The following is a 22,879-nucleotide window of genomic DNA, read 5'->3' on the forward strand; positions in this document are numbered from 1 at the left end:
AAATTTAATAAATATATAGTCCCGTAGGCATTAAGTCCTTGGACGGAATAATAATCCCATTATAATCTGTTGTCTATGCAATTTTCTGGGATAAAAAGTAGTCTCTAAGTTAATTATAAATTCATTCAACAGTTTAAAAGGAATACGCTTACAAGTCTTCAAGCATCTTCTCATCGTTTAACATTTATGTGTAATATTAGAAGAAATTGTCTAATGGCATAATAGTGCGGTTAAAATACTGTGTCCCTAAATACAATCCAATGTCTAGAATATCTTATGGCCTAGATCCTAGACAATGAAGATTTTAATCCTATTGATGCGTATACGCTGTATGCCTATGGCGACAGGTTTACACGTCTTACAAATGGACTAAGGTAGTTGTCTGGAACCGTTAAAAAACTGTACTTATGTACATATATAATGAATTATAAACGTGAGGATTTGAGATGTGGAAATCCGATTATCTTCCGTTTATTTAAGTTTAATCTAGAAATTATGAAGATGTCTACTTTTCTACGTCGAAGAATCAAGGAAGTCTACTGTGTCATTGGTTTACCTTAAAAATAAAGGTTGCACCTGATGCAATATCACTAATTAGTTTGAGACATAGCCTATTTTCCCGCAACAAGAATTGAGATTCTGTGCTTTAACACGTCGTTTCCGAGGCTGAACATTTGACCTTACGGGTCGCTACGTGAGCTGTTTTCAAATGCAATAGTATAAGTCATCTAGTTTGAATCAAACGCTTTCAAAAACCCGTGACTAATTCTAAGAATTTAGTTACATTTTAATAGAGCAATATTATTGGTTGAAGGGTTATAAATTATAATAATTCAGCAAATCGTCCATGACTTAATCTATGTCGTTTTAGTTGAATGATAGTAACGTTTAATCAGCTTAGGACGTGGGTTTTATTGCGTTAGATACTTTTATGCCACACCGACAAAAGTTCTTAATAGATCTATGTTAGCTTCTTTACGGTTTACAATTTTATGTCAAGATTTAATCATAAAAGCTAATTTAGGAATTATTTGCAAATTTTGACTCTTTTAGAATATATAGCGGATTATCTCAAATAAGTTTATTAAATAAAAGAAAAAAGGCATGTGCTAGAAGTCAAATAAGAATTCCCCCAATATATCCCAAAGTAAAAACAAGTAACTTTACATATTGAAATAAATTACTTCGTGAAAATACCAATAAAATTCCTAACATTAGCCGATAAAATAATAGCCAAAAAACCTCTTATACGTAACAAGTGAAATCAAAATATTTACGAAAAAAAATACAAACTAATAACATTTTTTTTTCATCGATACATCGTAAACTTATTGAAAACCATTGTAAGAATTAGACAATCAACACCACTCAAATTAATTAAAAAACATTACGCACCTTATTTCGCTCATCATTGTCTTCACCACAGCGAACTTCTGACTATTATATTCAACAAATTCTAGTATAGATAAGCTCTTACTGCTAAGTGCTGCGTATAGGGACCGATAGCAATAATTTCCCCGTCGGTAAATAAGATTTCGCTAAGAACAATAGTTTGTTTAATTGGTTAACAAACGTTGATAATCGAGTTATGCGTTGTTTAGGTTTTTGTTTTTCTACATAATTATATATGACACGTTCTAATTAACATATGTGTTTGTACCGAGAGTGATAATTTTGTTTAAGTCGTGTTTAATGTAAAGTCTTACTAAATAAGTCTAAATAATTTATAGTACTACTGAATTGGACTAATTTGGTGGAATGAACAATCATTAAATTATGAGAAATGTGATAATGGATATCTGATAATAATGTCCAGTTTCTATAAATATTAGAAACACCACTCAAAACATTAAAATAAAGTGCATTAGAGAGTAGTTACTGAGTTCATCTTAAGACGTCAAAACATAATATTATTTTAAGATCATGATATTAATCCTTGAACTAATTAATGGTATTTTTATATCAGAAAATTAGATCAAACTTCAAAGATGTCAAGATGGCTTTATAAGATTAGATTGTGACAAATCGATAATATTTACACATGACCTAAGTATATTGTGTCTAAGTATCTGTGAGGGCTATAAATGACTATCTCATATATTTCTAAATTCATTGCTTTACATTAGTCCAATCAAAGGACCAGTCGAAGAATAACACTTTATTCTAAAACTCGTTATTATAAGCTAATCAAATGAACTAATTGCCTCTTAAATAATAACGGAACAAATTAAATTAAGATTACTTCATTCAAGCATTTTGTTTATTGAGAACACTTGGCCCAACAACACAATGTGACCAATATTGGCCCTAATTATGGCCTCGTAGATATTTCGGCTAAATACTCAAGTAATTAGAATAGTTTTTAGTACAACAATAGGGCTGGCAAAACGGGATATTATCGCGTTAATAATTTAAGTCTAGTGCTGATAGAGGTGCTGTTGTATCTATGTTCTAATTCAGAGCGATTAAGCAATAGGTATCTACAACTCTGCAATTATTTGTATTTAAAGTAACGGCTTCAGCCTTTAAGCCCTCGCTAGACAATGATAATTTATTTATAAGGTGCAATCACGTTTTTTTCTAACTTCCCAAGATAACCTAAATTTTTTTACCACCATTCCAAAATGGCGTCGCGCCAAGGATTGGTCCAACATCAATTCGCCAACGTAGAACTAGCAATTGCTACACCAGTACATCAGAATACACGAGAAAATCAATTTGCCTAAATAATTATCATATGTGCTTAGTTCGTGACACATTTGAGTGCTGATTAGTTGAAGAAAATGGCGGCAAAAACCAATACGTAACATACGCAGTAACCTTGATTATTATCGCTGACCGAATACCGCAACACATACGGGAAATGTGGGAAACTGCAATTTTTATGATATTCCATAATATATGGCAGGTCATTCAACTGATAAGCACAAATTAAGCCATAAACAGTATATCAAGAATAGGTATACAAAATATTAAATTATATAATACTCACTAGGGCCCTGCACTGCATCTGTCACTCTGAGTAATAAGGTTCTAAAACCCATAAATCTTTAATTTATTCAGTTGCGTGAAACGATCGATTTTGTTGTGTAGTAAAGTTCAACATCCAAATTAGAGCATGAACTGATATAAAACCTAAAAAGGCTCCTATACTAATTTCCCAGAGATACCTAAACACGCCACAGGCATAAAGAATCATTGCATCATATCAGAAGCAATTTGTCGGCCATTATAGCCCAGGCGACAAGGCGGCTGCACAGTGCTGTATCAATGCGCGCCAATTTGGAAGATATGCACAGACACATATTATATATATTTATGTACGGTGAATTTTGAACTGATGTGAAAAAATATTTTCTTTCAATGCTTACTTGCATAGTTGGACATGTACTATAAGAATTAAGATGGCTCAGAATGGATGATGGCTGAATGACGAATGTGTTATGCCACACAGGGGCCAGCTTGAAATATGGTATTTTAATAAAGTACTTTCTTATTATTGTATATGGATCATCCGCCAGAAAATAATTCCATTTTTTTTATGAAATTAGCATCAAACTTGGTTGAAAATAAAGCAGTTCATATTTTAAATACTGATAACAGCAGAAGTGATGGTGTGGTGGAGTTATTGCGATATCTCTTTCTCACGCACCCAACGACGCGGCTGTTGACACTCGATGACGTCACAGTTTGCTATTTATGATTAACGGCTGTCCCTTCCACTAGATTTTGGATAACATACATTTTTGATGAATGTATTAAAGAAAAGTAGTGAATTACACAATTCAGGATTCTATGTGTAAGTCAACAAAACTCCGAGTTTAATAAAAAATATGTTATTAATGATATCCATAAAGTCGATATCTAAGTAAACAATGGTATTGTTACCTAAGGTAGGTATTGTATCTATTAAAATTATAACTACATATAGATATTTATAGCACAATGCAATATTTTTCATACGACAATGCAAATATTTATGAAAATTCACCCGCAAAAACCAAACATGAGATCGTTTGCATACACAAACGAAATATCGAAAACACATACGTGTGACATTATATTTTGCCCTCATTAAGTCTAAACATAACATAGTTTTAATCATTTAACTGTTTTTATTTTTGATATTTTTGAAAATTTTAAATGTATTAAAGTATTTATTATTAAATTATCTACATATTATTTTGCAAATTAAAATAATGTGTACTACCTATATAGTCTCTCAGAAACAGTCAGTGGTATAGGAAGTACTTGAACAAATCCAAATCTTCGAATCACCTAAGTGTTCTTTTAAAATTATTCTCTTCATAAAAATAAAATGAACTTTACTTCACAGTAGCTTTTGCCCGCGACTTCGCCCGCGTGAATGAGTTTCACGGAAAAGAAAGTAGCCTATAACCTTCTCAGGGTCTTAAACTATCTACATATCAAATTTCATAAAAATCCGCTCAGTAGATTTGGAGAAAATCGATAACATATTTACAGACATACACAAAAGTGGACTATATTTTATAATATGTATAGATTAAAAAAATATATTTTAATTAAACTCATCGTGTAGAGGTGACATTATCATTTTTTTGAGCTAATTATGTGGCAGTTTTTATATATTATAAACGAAATGTATTTACACAGCTTTATAGTGTGTACGCAAATGCAAATGTAAACCCTTTTGTCCCTAAGCAAATTAAATTGTATGTGTAATTCTTTAAATAGTTACTACTCTCTCTTTCTTTTGAAAGTTATTATTTATATTTTTATAATATCAATCCACAACCAAGTATTAAAAAATGCCTTCCGATGCTGAGGCTCAAGACCCAAGCCATCGGTAGTTAGAGATTCAAAGTGAGTAATCTCCTCACAATTGGTATCGTGTCCAGCAATACTGTCTTCTGGATCTGACCTCTAACCCAAGATTGTTACAATAATAATTAGTAAAATACCTCACTTACGCTTTAACAGAATATACCGATAGCACGTGCTAAATACTGATAGGTCTCTCATATGTGAGAGGCCGCCTGAGTAGGTACTACCGCAATATCTAATGCTGCTGCCAAGCAGCAGTGTGTACCTAGTCACTGTTGTGTTCCGGTTTGAAGAACATTGTAGCCACTGTAACTACTGAACATAATAAGAGTTAACATCTCAAGTCTCAGTATGACGAGCGCAGTGGAATACCAAACAATACTCTGTAACTCAAAATTTTGGATGGTGTTTCTACTGTTTATGGGCGGTTGTATCGCTTACCATCAGGCAAACGGCAAGCTCGTCTCGTCATTCAAAGCAATAAAAAAAAAACAAGATAAATAGAGGTAACGTTTACATTATTATTTCGCTTACCTGTATTATATCGGTTTGGATAAATTTATAAATTAAGGTTACCTAATAAATACCGATATTTTTTTTAGATTAAAACCAATAAATACGTTTCATTCCGGTTTGGATCCCTGATTAACACACAGTTTAATCAATTAGGTGCTTTGTTTCAAAGTAAATATAACATTATGCATACAGTATTACGCGCGTCCAAAAATCCTTTCAATATGTTGTATTAGATTTAGCACTCAATGCATTGTCCCCAGCAAAACTATTCGTAAACCATTACATATTCCTGCTCCGAATTGTACGATTTAAATGTGTGGAAAATATCTCAAGGCTTTTGGGTCCGGCAAGGGCCTTATTTATAAATCATACAGGTTTTTATTCTGGAAAGTTTTTCCTCGAATAAATATAACTGGAATAGTCTTGTTATATAAAACTGAATAAAACGAAACTGTGTATGCCTCGGTGGCGCAGTTGTTTTGAGTGCGCGGTATGATACCGCTCTGAAGTCATGGGTTCGAATCCAGGGCGAGCAAATTGATATTGGAGTTTTCTCCAGAATTTGTTCCCGATACAGCGATAGATGCCCCTATTATTTTGCGGGACGGAACGCTTATTAAGGAAACAGGGTGTCATGGTTACACCTCTACCTATCCCTGCGGAGATAAAGACGTGATGTGCTTTTATTTTTTGTTATAAAACGAAACAAGTAAAAAATATCGTCATTTTTATCGCCAACTTCGGTATGTAAAAACCATGGCCGCCAAATAATTATCGGTAAATTGTTGATTATGGTAACGTCTGCAAAAACTTGATTGTTTACATTCAGATTGTGGGAAGACCGGAAAAGTCAAAGCCACAACAATGAATTAATGTTTGTGAATTTAAACGTAACTATTCAAAGTGTTAGTAGGTTTTACTCACAGCTGTAGTATATTTGTTCAATGTACATTTGTTAATGTATTAACTAGCTTAACTAGCAATTTTAATTAGGCACAGACTCCAAAATTGGTATCCAGTATGTACCTGTTAAGTGAAGTTATTTTTTGGTTTTGAGTGGTTTTTCAAGGCGGTTTAATTTATGGTTAAAATTATTTTTGTAGTTAGACGTCAGAGAGCAGAGTTAATTTATTAGCGATAATTTAGTGAAGGAAAATGTAAAATGTACACAAAGAAGTCGAGCCAAAATATATTTTTTTTCAAATATTATATCTAGACTTCGCCACGATATTTTCATTTCCCGTAAGAACGATATCGGACATAAAATTCACTCATATCTTCAAAAAATAAGTTCATATCTCAGAAACTACATTGATTACTTACCACTAAATGGACAGTCCGTCCCAATAAACTAAACTATCCCTAACATGAACTATAGAGTAATACAAACACCACTCGTGTGTCAGAGGTGTGTTTATCATTGCGCCCGCGCCACTGCGATGTAAACATTGACATGAACCCGAGACTTCAAGGAAAGTGTCCGCGTAATAACCGTTTACCTAACAATGGCGAATGATATGAATTCGCGTGAATTTCTGGATAGCGATTGGATTAACAAAACTGGATTAGAGCGAAGTGACGTCATCACACGTCTTTTTTTAAGCATATCTTTAAGCATATTGCAAAATTTGGCTTAGATTTATCACCTGCCTTCACCCTCATTTCACCCGGAAGAGGTAGTCGTGAGAATCATGTTGGAAAAAATCATTAAAATCGGTTCACCCAATCAAAAGTTCTGTGGTAACAAACATAAAAATAGTCGAATTGACAACCTCTTTCTGTTTTAAAGTCTGTTAAAAATACTTAGTGACGCACGAAAGAGATTGGAATCCAGATCCGCATATCGCCATCACCTTTGAATGTATGTACCCAGTTGCTAAGAACTGTTATATGAGGGGTCTTTTGTATACTAGGACTCGTCTGGGTCCGGATTGCCTATTTAAATGCCAAGCGTACTGACCCTTCATCTCTGTTGTAAACTGATACATAAGAGTTAGAATATAATAGATAAGGTAAATTTTTCACACTTCAATTATTTTACACTAGTTCTATCGAGATATTATGCTAGGTGAAATGCAAAGAAAGCCCTATAAGCCGCATATTATACAATATACAATATTTGGTAGCGCGACGAATGGAAAGCGCGTTATGTAATAGGGTTAGTGTGTCTCATTGTAATTCTCGGTATGCCGTGTTGCGTGCCGTGGTAGTGACCTACAAAATGTGATACAATTTCTGCGTATGAAGAAATGACGTGACGTCGATGTAATTCTTGTTTGCAAATGTAGGAAAGGGTCGACTATTAATTTGATGCCATTTTCAGTAACGTATAACGACGATAGCCTAGTTGGGTATGGAACGGACTGCCAAGACGAATGTCCGCAGGTTCAAATCCCAAGGGTACACACCTCTGACTTTTCTAAAAAATCATGTTTGTATTCTTTGTGAATTTATCGTTCGCTTTAACGGTGAAGGAAATCATCGTGAGGAAACCTGCACATCTGAGATATTCTCTATAGAAATTTCGAAGGTGTGTGAAGTCTACCAATCCGCAGTAGGCCAGCGTGGTGGACTTAGGCCAAATCCCTCTCAGTAGAAGAGGAGCCCCATGCTCAGCAGTGGGCAAAAGTGTAGAATACAGGGCTGATATTATTATGTTCAGTAGTCTGAAAAGCCTTTTTTTATACATGCTGCATGCACGGCAAAGAGACCCCCACTGCACCTCATCTTAAGTAAAGTGGGGTGCAATAGAATATCGACTGACGAGAGATGATTACCCCTCAACAGTCGATACCATTATCCCGGTCTGCTAGAACCGAATATGCGCAGGCTGATCCCGAAACGCGACTCACTTACGTGGACCACTATGGCGGGTTTTAACACCTTGTTTACGGTGGTCGTTATCCGGGCGGATAATAAATATATCCTACCACCAGTAATCGAATCTTTCTCTTGGTGTGTGAGGAGTAATTACCATTCAGATACAAAACTATCTGCAATTTAGCTTCTTGTCTGCAACATCTCAATTTGACCGGTAGAGAATGCTAATGCTTAAACTAATACTTTAATAACGTCCGGCAATCATCATGTTAATATAAAGTGTAAATAGAATAACAAAACAAAATTCGTTGCATTTTGAGCATTGAAAACAGTGATAACTGAACATAACATTTTTCGTTTTGTTGTCATACTAAAGAATACTTAAAAAATCTTATTTAAGGCCCCAGGTTCATATCCCAGGTTGGGTAGTGATATTGGGATTTTTAGCCCAGAGTCTAGAAATGGAGCTGGTAAATGACAATAGACCCCTACAGGGATCCAACATAACTGGTGCAATGCGTTAAACCTTTGCCTACCCCTGAAAAAGGAAAAAGGCGTGCTATGTATGTCCTACGTATATTACCTACTGTTTTATTTATGCAGTCGTGACGGCTACCTGGCTAGCGACTTGTACGTTTATGATATTAAACATCTTTATGAATTATAATATTTACGTGATGAGGTAACAGATATATAGGAAATCTATAAATCAATAGTTATTGCCTTCATTTTCCTTATAGGCCTGGTCACTAAATGCGACCAAGGTAATATGATATATTATTTTCTTTTATTTGTTTTTATCGACGACATGTGGCCTCACTACACGTAATGGTAAGTGAAGAGAGCTAAAAAAGCAGTTCGACCGGTAAGATATCATTCCCAGACGGTCGGCACAGTTATGCCGGCCTGCTTAATTGTTTCTTCACGCTCCGCTAGAAGGGTCCTAAGTTGTTGAAAGGAGGGAACACGAATGTTGGCAAATTGTTCCACATCTCACAAAAATTGCTATGATCACAAATCTACATTCATATAGAGCTGGAGAGTTTGTTTGAACGTACTAATCTCAAGAACTACTAAACCGATTTTGATTTTTTTTTCACTAATAGGAAGCTACATTACACTTAAGTGCTATAGGCTACTTTCCATCCCGGAAAAATATTTAATCCGGACAAACTTATTCATGCGAGCAGAGACGCAGGCAGAAGATAGTCGTTCTTTAATTTACCTTAACGATGTAGTGGCAGCATAGTTAATAAAATCGATAGATGACACCCTGGTTTGATTCTCAGGCCGAGGATTTTGGAGACACTTGCAGGACTTCTGAGAAGTAGGAAGAGAGTGTAGAGCCGAGAGTGCGTCTGGGGTGTTACCATTAGTGAATTTATTGTTTCCTAAGATGTTTTTATTAACAACATCATTAATTGTTCCAGTTTGAAGGACATAATAGCCAGTAATACTCAACATCCAATATCACAGGATGATGACCAATGCAATGCTACGTAGTGTCATATGTTATACATCTACGTGGTTTTATTCATAGATGGCGCCACTTACCATTAGGCGACCGTCATTGATTGTATAAAAATAATCCAGCACTCGATAACGATTTGTTTCCTGAACTGAAAGGGACTTATAAAAAGTTAGGAACTATTCGTTAATTTATTATAGTAGTTAGTGAAGCATTGTGCTGTCAACGCTTCCTGTTCCTATTTCTTGTTAACTTTTTTAAGGAACGACTTCCGATCTCGCGGCGGGCGGCAAAAAGTTTGTAGGTAACGTAAGCCATGGATTTTATAAATAGATTTCATTTCAAAATAGGTTTTAATAAGAAATAGGTGGGTACTGGCAAGCTGGTGGGCTAATTGTTACAAAAAATGTTATTCTTATATTCTGTAATGTTTGATTAATAGGTTTTAGATTATAAGGTGTTTTAGGAATCTAAGTACTTATATCTTGTTACTAAGTATTTATATCTTGTTACTAGGTGCAGTCAACACAGAGTGATGTACCGTATGACGTTAAATCGATGGATTTAACATCATTGTTGGACGTCCAAAATCTTTTGTTCTATTAACTTGGACCTAACTGTATATTTGATCTACGATAAATATCATTTCTATTACTACATATTAAGTTTGTCCATAATTCATCTATTCGTTTGTTTCAACACAAACATAATTTGTTCTTTACTCTGCATCCTCGGAGATGTATGTGTGTTTATTTTAAACTTTTGTATGCATGATTTGTTGAGTTTATCTATAAAGTTTAATTACTATAAATCTTCATGAAAGTATTTACTTGTTTCAAGAAAAATCACAATTATATCGACTTATAAGAGTTATAACTTTAAAAAATAGTTTCCAATACTCTACTATTTAATAACACTAAAGAATTTTATAGAAAGGTTCTGCAATTGACAAACTCCTGTAGCAATGTAATAGCAATATCTCACGCAAGAGATTTTACTAAACCGTATTTAGTAGGCATTCTTTAACCAATACAACAATTTTACAAATTATTCGTAACAATATGCATAAAATAACCAGCTGTATCATGAAAATAATTATAACTAATAACCTAAATACATAATTAGGTTTTACAAACTGTTTTTCTAAATCAATTTCATGGTAAGTAGGCAAACAAACTTGACCTATTTGCGTGACCCTGATCAACGATATGACGGATGGAAGGTCATATTACTTGTTGCATACAAGAGCCCTATAATAGGGCTCCGGTGGCCAGTGACAAGGCGAATGTGATCGGAATATCGTATATTAACTATTCGATCGACGTTCATCTCTGATAGCACTCATATGGAATAACTCTAAAATGCTGTAAGTTGTTATGAAAACAGAATGTACTTATATTTTATTGTTTAAAGGTATAAAAGTTCGGTAGCTATATTCGTATGACTTCTATAGCAAATAAGGATTAAGCTGCTAAGCAAAAAATTTCCTTTCGGAGTCTCCCAAAGCACAGAGTTAGTACTCATGGATTATGGTGATCTTTTACCATTTATTGTCCATGTTTATGGTCTTTGATGAGATAGAAAAGAATATCTATTATTAATCTTTACACATATTTAAACGATCCCCGACCTTCATCTTAATATTTGGGTATTCCATGCAAATACCTATATTAATTAAAGTAAGAATCTACTGACAAATCACTCTTGCAGATTACGAAAGTAGAGTTTAAATAACAAATATCCGTCATGCCCATCTTCACGTAAGGTTTCGCTCATTACAAAGAATAATATACAAATATAATTCATCACTCACAAGTGAGAATCAACATCTGTTATACAAATATTTGTATTATTGAAAAACGGAATCTCTCAGATTCCGAACAATGATACAACCATGTATCAAAAGGATTTTTGCCAATTATCCCAGGACCTTACATTGTTCTAGACCGTTCGGCGATTTTCTCAACCAGTCGTTCCAGTGTATAGTAAATATTTGTAATTAAATGGTAAACAATATATGATGAAAATATAGCAAAAGCAGAATAAATAAAACAATTTATTAAAACATAAACATATCTAAAATTAACATTTGTAACGAACGTGGTAATAACTTCCTGAAATTAAGATTTTCTAATATATGACCTGAGGAGACGAACTCCAATACACAGAGCTGCAGTGAACACTACAAAATGCATCGTAGAGATCACGTTTATGTGGGCCAGCCAGCGTTTGAGCGGCTTTTCGTTCAGGACAATAGGCCATTCAGCAGTACTAAGGTCTTCAAACGTCATAGCTTGAGGCCGAAGACAAGTCAGGAGGTTCAGGTACGCTGTATGTCCAGCTTCTAATGCAGCAGCTACATCACCATCAGCAAATATATCCAGAGCACCCCACTCCAAGTATTTAGGAGTGCTGTCTCGCGTCATAGTCTTTAGAGCTACAAAATCGCCGCAGCGAGGTATGAACAGATCGGCAACGTCCCTTTCCTTGTAGCTTACTGGTGTAGCAGCTTCGTCCCCAAATAGTTTAATAAGCTGTTCAATTACGGCTTCCTGGGAATCAATGTTATCGTCTCTTACCTTTAGGTAGCCAATCAGGGAAAAATATCTCTCCGAGCTGCCAGTGCCCGACATTCTAGGTTTTTCCATCGCCCAAATGATAGGTCCTCGTATGCTTAATATATCGCCGCTGTAACCCTGCTTTCTCCAGAAATTTTCTTCGTACTGAATGGCGAACTTCTTAGCGCGTCCCGGCTTCATTGAACCAGTTAAATCTGCCTGTTGTTCTGACAGCAATTGGCCTTCCACTTGAATAGTATTTAACTGGTCTGGCCTCAACGCCATAGCTAAGAGATTACATACGTAGTTCGTCTCACCTTTCATGGTCTCCAATACGACCTGCTCATCAGAATATGTTCGGATTTCCGTGATCGATTTCGCCGATAGGGTTATGTCTGCTATGCTCTGCTGCAATTTGTTAGCCAACCTTTTCCTGCAATAACCTAAAAGTTTCTCGCGGAACTTGGTGTTGTCCCCATCTAGATGGTTTCTGGCACCGCAAGTCCTATGACACTGGTGAAGGTAGAACAGGACAGACACAGAGCTCGCTGGTGCACCACACACCAACCTCACGGTGTTTCTCATAATCTCTCTCGACGTGCTGAACAGCAAGGCGTCGCAGATATGCTTTTCCATGGTGGTTTGATCATAATAGTGAAGCCTCATCCTCTCGTATTTCGTGTCTGCTCTCGTTTGAAACAGATTCTTCATGCTCTGGTCCAGAAGAGTTTGGTACTGTCTCATTTCGAACCTCTCAACGAAGCTTAAGTAATCGAAGTCATGAAAATCTTTAGCGCACTCGACAGTCTGACCGTTTCGATGCTGGAACAGTTTGCTTAACGGCGACCTTACTTTCTCTGGAGTGATGATAACTTCTGGCAAAGGAATACTGAATTCCTTAGCATATTTCGCCAGGTAGTACTTCGCTACGTTGTTAACTAGTTGTCGGGTTGTATCGTCCTGACTGTCAGGGTTGTTTTCCTTGTCAGTCTCGTCATCTAAGGCTTGGAAAGCCACGTTGCATTTGGACGCGCTGCGTTGCGGCCCAACGAGGTCTAAAACGACTATGTCCATGGTGTTGCCGAACCGTCTCTTCAGTTTGTGCGCGGTGACGATTCCCGGCAGCGTACATCCCAGGATGATGATATCGGCTTTGATGCTCTTCTTTGTACCCTTACCACTGAACGGTTTATCAAATTTTTGAACCATAGGTTATGTTTTTGCGATGGGGATTATAGTCGGAATTGTCATTTGTAAAACTATGATATTACGTCGAAAGTGAATTGTCAATTAACTTTTTTTGTCGATAGGGATAAGTTTAAGGTTTGTAAAATATAATTTGTATTATCCTATTATAATATTATGTAAGTGCATACTGCATATATATAGTGTTCTCATTAAATTGTACCTTTATAATACAACTCGCTGGTATGATTGCTGATTATGATTATAAAAATTAATCCACCAAGAATCTAACTCGCTGCCCATTAACATAATATCGAGAAAGATTGCAATCCACGAGAAGTGATTGCGTCACATAATATCTTGACCGTGACACTGCGAAGGTTACTACACTCAGCGAATTATGATCAAAGGAAGTTATATATAGTACTCACTGCTCCCTCGCTGAGGTTAATAACACATGGTTCAATTCCTACTAACTGAATGAATGATAAAAGACTTTTAAAAAAGGAGTTATTTCGAGAGCCATAACTGTAATCGCATGTCGTAAGACAAGTATTAAGCGTCAGAGATATTTATTTTTCTGGTAATTTCCCAGACTCAACCCATCATAGGTAAATATGCTGTCATTACACCAATAGTGACTTTTATGATAATAGATTTATGACAATAATGTATTTAATGTTGAGGATTATGTGGGGCAGTAGAATACAAAATTGCGAATAATGATGAATCGTGATTTATATTATCAGTTTATGGAATTTTTACAAAATACATTCAAGCACACATATCAATGAGCAGACACATAGGGAAGGGAAAGTGTTACATTGTGTTTTTTTATTAAAATTAGTATTGTCAGTTTCATGACCTATGTTTGCTGCCGCTGCTGGATTGTACCTTTTGGCAACATTGCTGGTTTAATACGGGTTATTTAAATACAAACCCCCTTATTAATAGACGTTATTTATATAAAGACGGAACATTGCTGTGATAACAAGTCTGTTTCACAGGGCTGACGGCGTGGCAGCCTTCGCAGTGCGTAGACATAGGGCCTTTGTGATTGGCTAATATTGAGATACACCTTGAATCTAATTGGCTGTCAGATAAACAAAGCTGAACAAACAGCAAGCTGTCAGATAAACAAAGCTGAGAAACAGACACTATCACAGCAATGTTGCGTCCTTAGATAAATAACGTCTATGAATAAGGGGGAAAATGTATTAAAAATTGTCAAAAAGACCCTCACGATATATTTCCTTCACGCACAGTCTCATATGTTTACAATCTTCTGAGAAATTAAAACACAATATGCTGGCTTTTTAATTAATACAATTCACATTTATATCATCGTTATAGATCGTAAAATTATATAGCGTGTACAGCGAAATTGCGTTTTATTAATTATTTTATTGACAACAGTTCATTTATGTTTATTATAATTAAATTGTAGTTGCGTTCAAAACAATGGATGTTTATACTCTGAGTTTAATGTAATGTGACTTTAATTATCTATTAATTATACTGCAATATTTATTACATTAATTTTAATAATCATATTATATCAATATATTTCAAAACTGTATTATTTGTTGACTGTTTATTTCCCTACTAACATACACAATCCTTCTTAATTTATTGTGTCACGATCCAATACATCGTGTATAAGCTAAAACGGAAGATACCTACTATATTTAATTCCGAAAGGGGGACACTATTTATGATTCTTGAAATTCTAATATAGCCTAATGTTGAATATTTTAATTGGATTGATGACAAGCTTTTCTACAACGTCCGTAAAAAATAATATTGTACCGACCCCAAATAGGAATGAGATAGCAAACCTTTCCGAATTTTGTGACCAGATGACAAATACAAACAGCTCTACGTATTTATAACAGAAGAACTTGAAATTTTAAGACATAGGCCTTAGGCCCACCTTTATTGCATAAATTAACTAAAATAGTACTATTTATCATTCTAACTACGCATGCAATTACTATTCATGAAAAAATCTAGAATCTAGATTTATAAATTCTAGTGGCTATTTACGGACACTGTAACTTGACTTAGGTAATTAAGAATTTCTTGAGACGTGAGTAATTTATAAAGTAAATATAGTACCCGTAACGTAAGGGACACTATCTTTAATTAATCTTATTAGATAGAGAGCATGGACCTTCTTCATACAATGAACTAGAGTTTGAATATGAAATGAACAAGGTCGGGTTTGATTCCCGTGTCGAGACAAATATACCTGTCTCGACTAGAATAATTCACAAATCGCTCTCTTAATAAAACCATAACCTATACCATAATTGTAAATTTTTGGTAATCGTCAAAGAAACGAATTTTTGTTTGCGACCTTTTTTTAAGTTGCTATAAAATTGAATTTATTAAAGATAGGTAAAAAATGAAACATATAGCATTAAAAAAGGAAGAAAAAGTAAAGGTCGCCAACGGAAATTAGTTTTTACACGATTCCCACAAATTATCATTATTGGAATAGGTCATTATTTTATTAAAAGAGCGAAATATCAGATAAATACTAACAACACAAATTAAAACTTCATATTAAACGTATTCTTGTTAAAAGTTCGTTTTTAAAAGCCAGTTCCACAGTAAGCACTTATAGTCGAATTTAATATAGTCCGGCCAAATACAAAAGTCAAGCTCCCAAATAAATGGTAAACAAACGATTATATTCAGCATTAAAGGCCTGTTTCACTCGTTTCAAGTAAATTGGGGCGCTGTCTCACATATGAGAAATCTACCACGAGTTTATACTATTAAACCATTGCCACTCAACTCGCCCTTGATATATAGTATTATTTATTAATTTAAAGCTAAATCCTTGAGCCACTAGAACTAACTTCCTATAGCGTAAGTGCCGCTCCAATCGTTATAGAAACATGACCTGCTGTGGTCACAGTACTGAGATCACGCGTATCATTTCTTTTTGTGTACATGTCGAGTATTGTTAAGGCGTAGATGTGTGCAACTATTCTGGATTTACCAATAAAAAAATATATTAAACTTACGAGAGATTTAACCGCCTTATAAAAAGATGTTCTCAATTTGATATGTATAGTAGTTTCATGTTCTGTATTATAAGCAAGAAAAGACGAAACAGAGCTTAGTTAAAACACTACTTTTTCTTTATTCTTTTGTTCTCTTCCACTAAAATATAGTGTCGACCAATGGCGAACGGTGAAGTTTTCAAAAACGTAACCCAACACAACTTATAGGTACTAATAATATGATTAAATACGGTCTGGAAATCGTTCTAATGATAACTAGATTTTACATAAAATACGGAAGGGAAGCCGACAGCTTTACTACCGGTGTCGACGCAACATTCCTTAGATCTTATTGCATGAAGGGCTTGATGAAATTTTAACGACCTGTATGACGGCAATTCCCTTTAAAGGATTCAGTGCAGATAGAGCTAAAAACTAGGTACAAGTAAGCTAGACAACCCTCGCAAGGTATGACTGGAAGTCAAACCTAAGATCTTGTCTCCAGCCCCGTATATGTCACCACTAGACTAATCACATGGCGATAGCCTGTCAGTCATGAGACGGAAATAATCTCTTCGAACAGAGAGTGCAATGGTATCATCTCTACCTACCGTTACAGGATTGAATTAATATGTTTATGCAAATCTTAATATAATGCAAAAACAACTTATCAACATAGAAAATAGTAATATACAATCCTACAAGATGCAATCGCTGGTAAGCGGATTAAAACCACTTAGCAGTAAGTTAGGGTATTCTAATGAAACGTGTCGATTACTGAGAGTTAATTTGCAAGTTAACTCAATGAATTCATTGGTTTCTTGAACATTCTTGTTCCTATGCGTTGTAAATACATAAAGGCTATATACTATAGTACTATAATACATAGACGCTAGATGCCCTATATATATATATTGCTATGGAGGGAAGTTGACAATTAATATTTCTAACTCCTCCCTATTTGATTAATTTCGTTGCGGGATAATGACATATTAGTTGTCTCTGAGACTCGCCGAGCTTCACCGCCCGGTGTCATAAAATGCGTGCCACTGCTGATCCTGACTTACAGGAGTTGTAGTGGTGGGTGTGAGGGCGGGAAAGTCTCAAACAAGCTATATACTATTATAATGTTTAGATATTGTATTGTATTGTTTCAACCTATAATGTCCCAATGTTGGGCAAAGTCCTCCCCAAAATCCTTACATTAATCACGATTCTGCGCTATAGTGAACTCTGTTATAGTATTTTGATATATGCTCTTTATTTTCGTGAATTATAACAAAAAATCTCAATGAGAGAATCGAACCCGTTGTCTCTCGTTTCAAAACCAGCTCACTGTCCACTGCACCACAGACCGTGTCAAAAGAAATTACGAGCCACACGCACGACGATAAAATTAACTACAGTATTGAATTTATTGATAAAGGTATCAATGATTGATTACACACAATTAATTAAATATGACGTTAATTATACTGATATTTGTGTAGAATTTACATTATCAGTTATTGTTTACTACAAGTACAAGCTGTGCCAGCGAACTTTTGTCGTGGATGATAACAATCCACACAGTTTCTAGGGTAAAACTTGTAAAAGCTCGCACTTATCGAACGGAAACAGGCTCCAGTACGCATTAGTTGTGCTTATGGCCCCTTCAATGATAAAGACTTATTAATAAATGAAGATTTAATTTATAGTGTTTCTTCCCCTATAATTGGATCAATGTAGAAGTCAAGGACGTCCATTTACGTTGGGTTTTGGATCCAACATTGGTCACTATCTACGACTCGTCAAAACTCGTTTGTATTTTATATTCAATCAGGTTATAATTTATTACATAGATACCATTTTTTGGACTAAAAAATCACCCTTAAGCTAGTTATTATGTATAATGTGGGTTGCAGATCAAAATGGAAGATATAAGTTTAGGTAGTAGCTAAAATATATTTTTATACTTGTGTGGAGAATGCAAACTATGTATCTAAACTAAGCTATATTCTATGTATAATTTCACATATATGCGAGCTAAGCTTAGCTTAGTTTGCTTAGCTCAGTTTTCGGTCTTTAAACTGCGTAAGTGACGTTTCAATTGGAATATACAATCAAATAGGTATGACGCTGTAATGTCCATTTGTAATAATAATAATGGCAGCGATGAGTCATCTGACGCCACGGCGTCACGCGTGACTGAACACTGACATATCGATGCTAAGCCCCCATGACTGTCATGCGAGGAACACGTTTTTATTTTTGTTTGTTTTTGCACAAATATTTTACGAGGTTATTTTTTCTTTTCATAAATTGTATACCTTAGAAAGTTGTTATTGACCGTGTTTTGAATATAAACTCATAGGAGGTAAAAAAGAGCATTTATCGGGTTTGTGGAGGGTAATATTTAAAATTGAACTGATATTGAAATTACTTTCGATTATAGAAAATCTCACTATCTTTGAGTAACAACGGCATCATAATGTTTATTACTGAAAAACTTTCATATTCCCGGAATTGCGGGAAAACGTATTGAAAAAACAGCATCGAAAAAAAACATAAAATAATATTTTAAACAAATTGGATTCACTCAAAAGTTATTTTAGTAAGCAGCAACAATGGTATTGAGTTGTATAAGTGCATTGTACTCATATTTTATCACATAATTGGCCCCGCTCGGTCAAGGATAGAATTCATCGTATCAATGTGGATAAAGAATGACAGTATATATTTTTTTTCTTTTGCACTTGCATCAGAGAGATATAAGCGGTAAACCCTTTTCTATTTTTTTTTACTTTACATTCTCTTTAAGAAATGTAATATAGCTTTTAAATATTAATGACAACTTGCCAATCAACCCGTTTAGTACGTAGATACTAACAAAGAACTACGAGTCTCTATCCTTAACATATTTACAATAATTATAATAATAATATCAGCCCTGTATTATATACTTGCCCACTGCTGAGCACGGGCCTCCTCTAGTACTGAGAGGGATATTTACAATAATCAGACGTAAATAAAGCTCACAAATCAATTGATTTATAAATCATCTATATAGGGAGATAACGGCGCCTTAACAGACGGAGGAATAGGAGACAGCGCCGCGCGCGCCGCTCCTCGAGCGAGCGCGACGTGCGCCGGCGCACGTACGCCACCTAGGGCTACTGTATCCAATGGTGCACGACATCAATAGTTGTAATTATATTTCTCAATAGAATTAATACTTGCTTCACGCTCTTTACGAATGCTCATGGGCAAATTACATTTGTTTACGAAATAAGAGGAGATAGTAAAAAATCAACAAATTTATTATTAAGATAATCCCAAATCCTGATTTATAAAATTCCAAACTATATATATACACAAATCAATGACCGGTCATTGTTATGCCTTTGGGTATTATAAATAACCATTTCGGCATTCTGGTACGGTATAGCGAAGGCTTTTTATCGACACCTAAAAAGCGGACGTCATTCAGAAGGAAAAACTTAAATTTAGTACATTCCCACCGGCGTTAGCACCTATCGGTGTGGTTTTCCTAATAGGAAGAAATTAAGACAAAACAAAAAGCCTAACCACAAAGAATGACTGTATTGCCTACCCAAATTTATAAGAAGTTAAATTTATAGGAAAACAAATCATAAATGTAAGGAATTAATCGACTTCAGCGGCGATTCTATAATTTAATTAGTTAGTTAGATTATCAATAAAGAAAAATAATTTAGACTAAATCAATGATTTATATTCCACATTTTTAGTAATATTACATTGGGGCCTTTCAGGACTTGTAAAACATGGTAATATAGTTTTAGAACTAAATAAGCAATTATTTGCAATATTCTTTAAAAAATATTGAGTTCAATATTCGATAAAAAAATCCGTAAATCGTATCAAATGAAAAATTCTTCAAAAGAGTCCTTTTGAGTAGAGGATATCTTAAACGACTTATAACATTAGTTCATTTATGAAAAATTATACTATACATCGTAGTCTCTCACTTTAATTCCCAGGTTGGACAACTATTGTGAGTTAAATTATCGAGTGGAAATAAGCTCAATAAAGTTTTGTAATTATTTGCATCTCTGCCTAATCCTCCTCGGATAAAAAGGTGAAGAAATATTTATTTTTTATCTGTAAAGGTTATAACATATTTTAAGAAAAAATATTTATTTACTATCTGTAAAGATACACATTACAAAACATTTTATCACAAAAGGCAATAAAAATCATATTATAGTTGACAATTTTCTTTAAGTTTTGTACAAATATTTAATATCGTGACGTCTCAAGCAACAGAAACGCGTAATTATCTCATAGAGTGTGCGAAATGGGCCCGTTCCCATTCGAGCCGTCCGTCCGCCGGCTCGATTTGCAATAACGCCACGATCATAACGTTGTCTAACTGAATGAACTTTTTGCAGTCGTCTCGCGCTCAAATTATGTGTTTTTTTTAACAACCGGAATGGAATGCGTTCGCGTGTAAAAGACATCAACGCGTATCTTTATTTTAAATCAAATTCTTTATTATATATTTTTTTTATTTAACTAGGTATTATTAGCTTCAATTAATGATGGGGTGCGCTGTAGTTTAACTTCTGACTGGATTCTGGTTGGTCTTTTATTATGCATTGTAATTATTTTTAGACGTACAGGGGATATGTAAATAAAATAATTGACTGGTAGTTCTAAACCTTAAATTTTATATTATCTATATATTGAAATATTTTAATATTTAATTATCAACCTAGTGCCAGAAGTTTTAACCAATGATTTCTAGGTTCGATAACTAAACCACCAAAATCTGTGTGAGTTTTCGATTTGGCAATACTTTCCTGGAAAAGAATTTTTATTCGGAGTAATAGGAATCTTTTCCTTATATAGAAGTAGACTAACTTACTATCTCATCATGGGATGTATAAGATTCGGTCAGGTCTAGATGAACTAGTTATTTCAATAGTAATAAAGGCGTAAACTTATATTGCCACTATAACCTATTAAGCCATGAGCTTTTATACTTAAGAGGTTTCTATTTTAAGAGTTTATTGCGGTATTGGTTTTATTGAGGCGCCAGCCTTCGAGTTAAAAGCTATTACAATCTTGGAAATATAAGATTATATATTCATATCCGTTTTTTTAGCAAACACATACTTATAAACTTGTAAATACTACATATATTTTTTCACTATATATAATGTAACACGAATAAGTGTAGAATAGCCTAGTTGGGAATAGAATGGACTACCGAGATGAAGGTTTGTCGGCTCAAAACCCAAACACCTCGACTGCCAGTCTTCAAGACTGTTAGCTAATTCTCTATAGAGTAGACCGTCAACAGAATTTTTTTTTTAAACATAAAATTGTAAAATGTGGGTGGATATTGTAACTTCGACCTTCCGGACGACCAACACCTCAGTCCCCTCCGTGACCGAGGTTGCAGTCTTCAAAACCGGGAGGAAATTCGAAAAAAAATATTTTATATTAGTTTAATTACTTTTTTTTATTCAAGCAAAACTTATAGACTAATAACAAATCAACCAAGTGAGTTTCATCTATACGTTAAATTGTAATTGCTAATTATAAGTTTTAAAAAATAACATGTTTTAATTTGCTGTCCATATGAATACCAAAACTACCATAATTGTCAATTCGTAAAATGTATAAGTAAAACAAGTTATTTTTTGGATTCCAATAGTGACAACCAATTATTGATAATATTTCCAGTATTTGACATTTGGATGGCAACATATTATGATTTTAATATGCTTGGAATAATAAATATTTAAGGCGAAGATTTCAGTTGCGTTGTATTACATAGATTTATTTCGTTATATAGAATATGAATGGATTTTATTTAAGCAAAGCTATTTTGCTAGAATTATGAAGTGTAGAATTTGATTGAAGGTATGTACTTTCGTTCAAAGTTTAGTATGCGTTATCATCTCTTGTTTCATACGAGGATAAAACACCTTAAAAAATCTCTACGCCTGACAGTTGTCTAACAATTGCTCGAAGTATAGTGAAAGTCTGTCAACCCACCCTAAATTTCAAACGTTGTGGAGCTTCGTGCTAAAATGCGGAACAAATAATACAACATTGATATTTTACAAATAAGTAAACAGTTTATCGAAACGACACACATACACACACGCACAAACGCACGCACTCACACATACACGCACACAATATATAGACGCTATTTAACGCGCATTTAAATTTATAATACATAAACATTTTAATAAATTAGTTTCTCTAAGCAGTCTGCCATTAATTTCAGAACCATTTAACAATCATTTTTTGTACCACTGTTTTATTATAATCAAGATTTTGTTCATTTTTCATTTACCATATCGAGTAAAAATAAACTGTGACGTTCAATAAATAACGAACTACATTCATATTCTTAGAACATTCAATGGAATATGCCCGTGGGTTAACTGTTTTTTGCAAGTCATTGATTTCAATGAACCGGTCTATTATTTGGTTAGTTTATAGTACAATTACGAATTATAATGGTCGTGTGT

At 34.4% G+C, this 22,879-nt stretch overlaps 2 protein-coding genes across 3 annotated transcripts in view; both read right to left on the bottom strand.

Annotated features, from left to right (window-relative positions):
* The window catches only part of LOC115449042 (zinc transporter 2), a 36,883-nt gene extending 35,387 nt beyond the window's left edge, over positions 1-1,496 (bottom strand). Inside the window, exon 1 of one of the 2 annotated variants that reach the window (XM_030176772.2) lies at positions 1,396-1,496. In XM_030176772.2, the coding sequence (XP_030032632.1) occupies positions 1,396-1,412 (17 nt within the window). In that variant the 5' untranslated portion in view covers positions 1,413-1,496. The remainder of the gene's footprint in view (positions 1-1,395) is intronic. The other variant, XM_030176757.2, reaches the window with a different exon arrangement.
* Positions 1,497-11,653: 10,157 nt separating this feature from the next.
* Positions 11,654-13,902, bottom strand: LOC115448572. The gene has a single exon (XM_030176048.2). The coding sequence runs from the start codon at positions 13,375-13,377 to the stop codon at positions 11,731-11,733; it is 1,647 nt and encodes a 548-aa protein (XP_030031908.1). The 5' UTR covers positions 13,378-13,902; the 3' UTR covers positions 11,654-11,730.
* Positions 13,903-22,879: the final 8,977 nt, after the last annotated feature.

This window comes from Manduca sexta, chromosome 25 (genome assembly GCF_014839805.1).
Source record: "Manduca sexta isolate Smith_Timp_Sample1 chromosome 25, JHU_Msex_v1.0, whole genome shotgun sequence".
NCBI lineage: Eukaryota > Metazoa > Arthropoda > Insecta > Lepidoptera > Sphingidae > Manduca > Manduca sexta.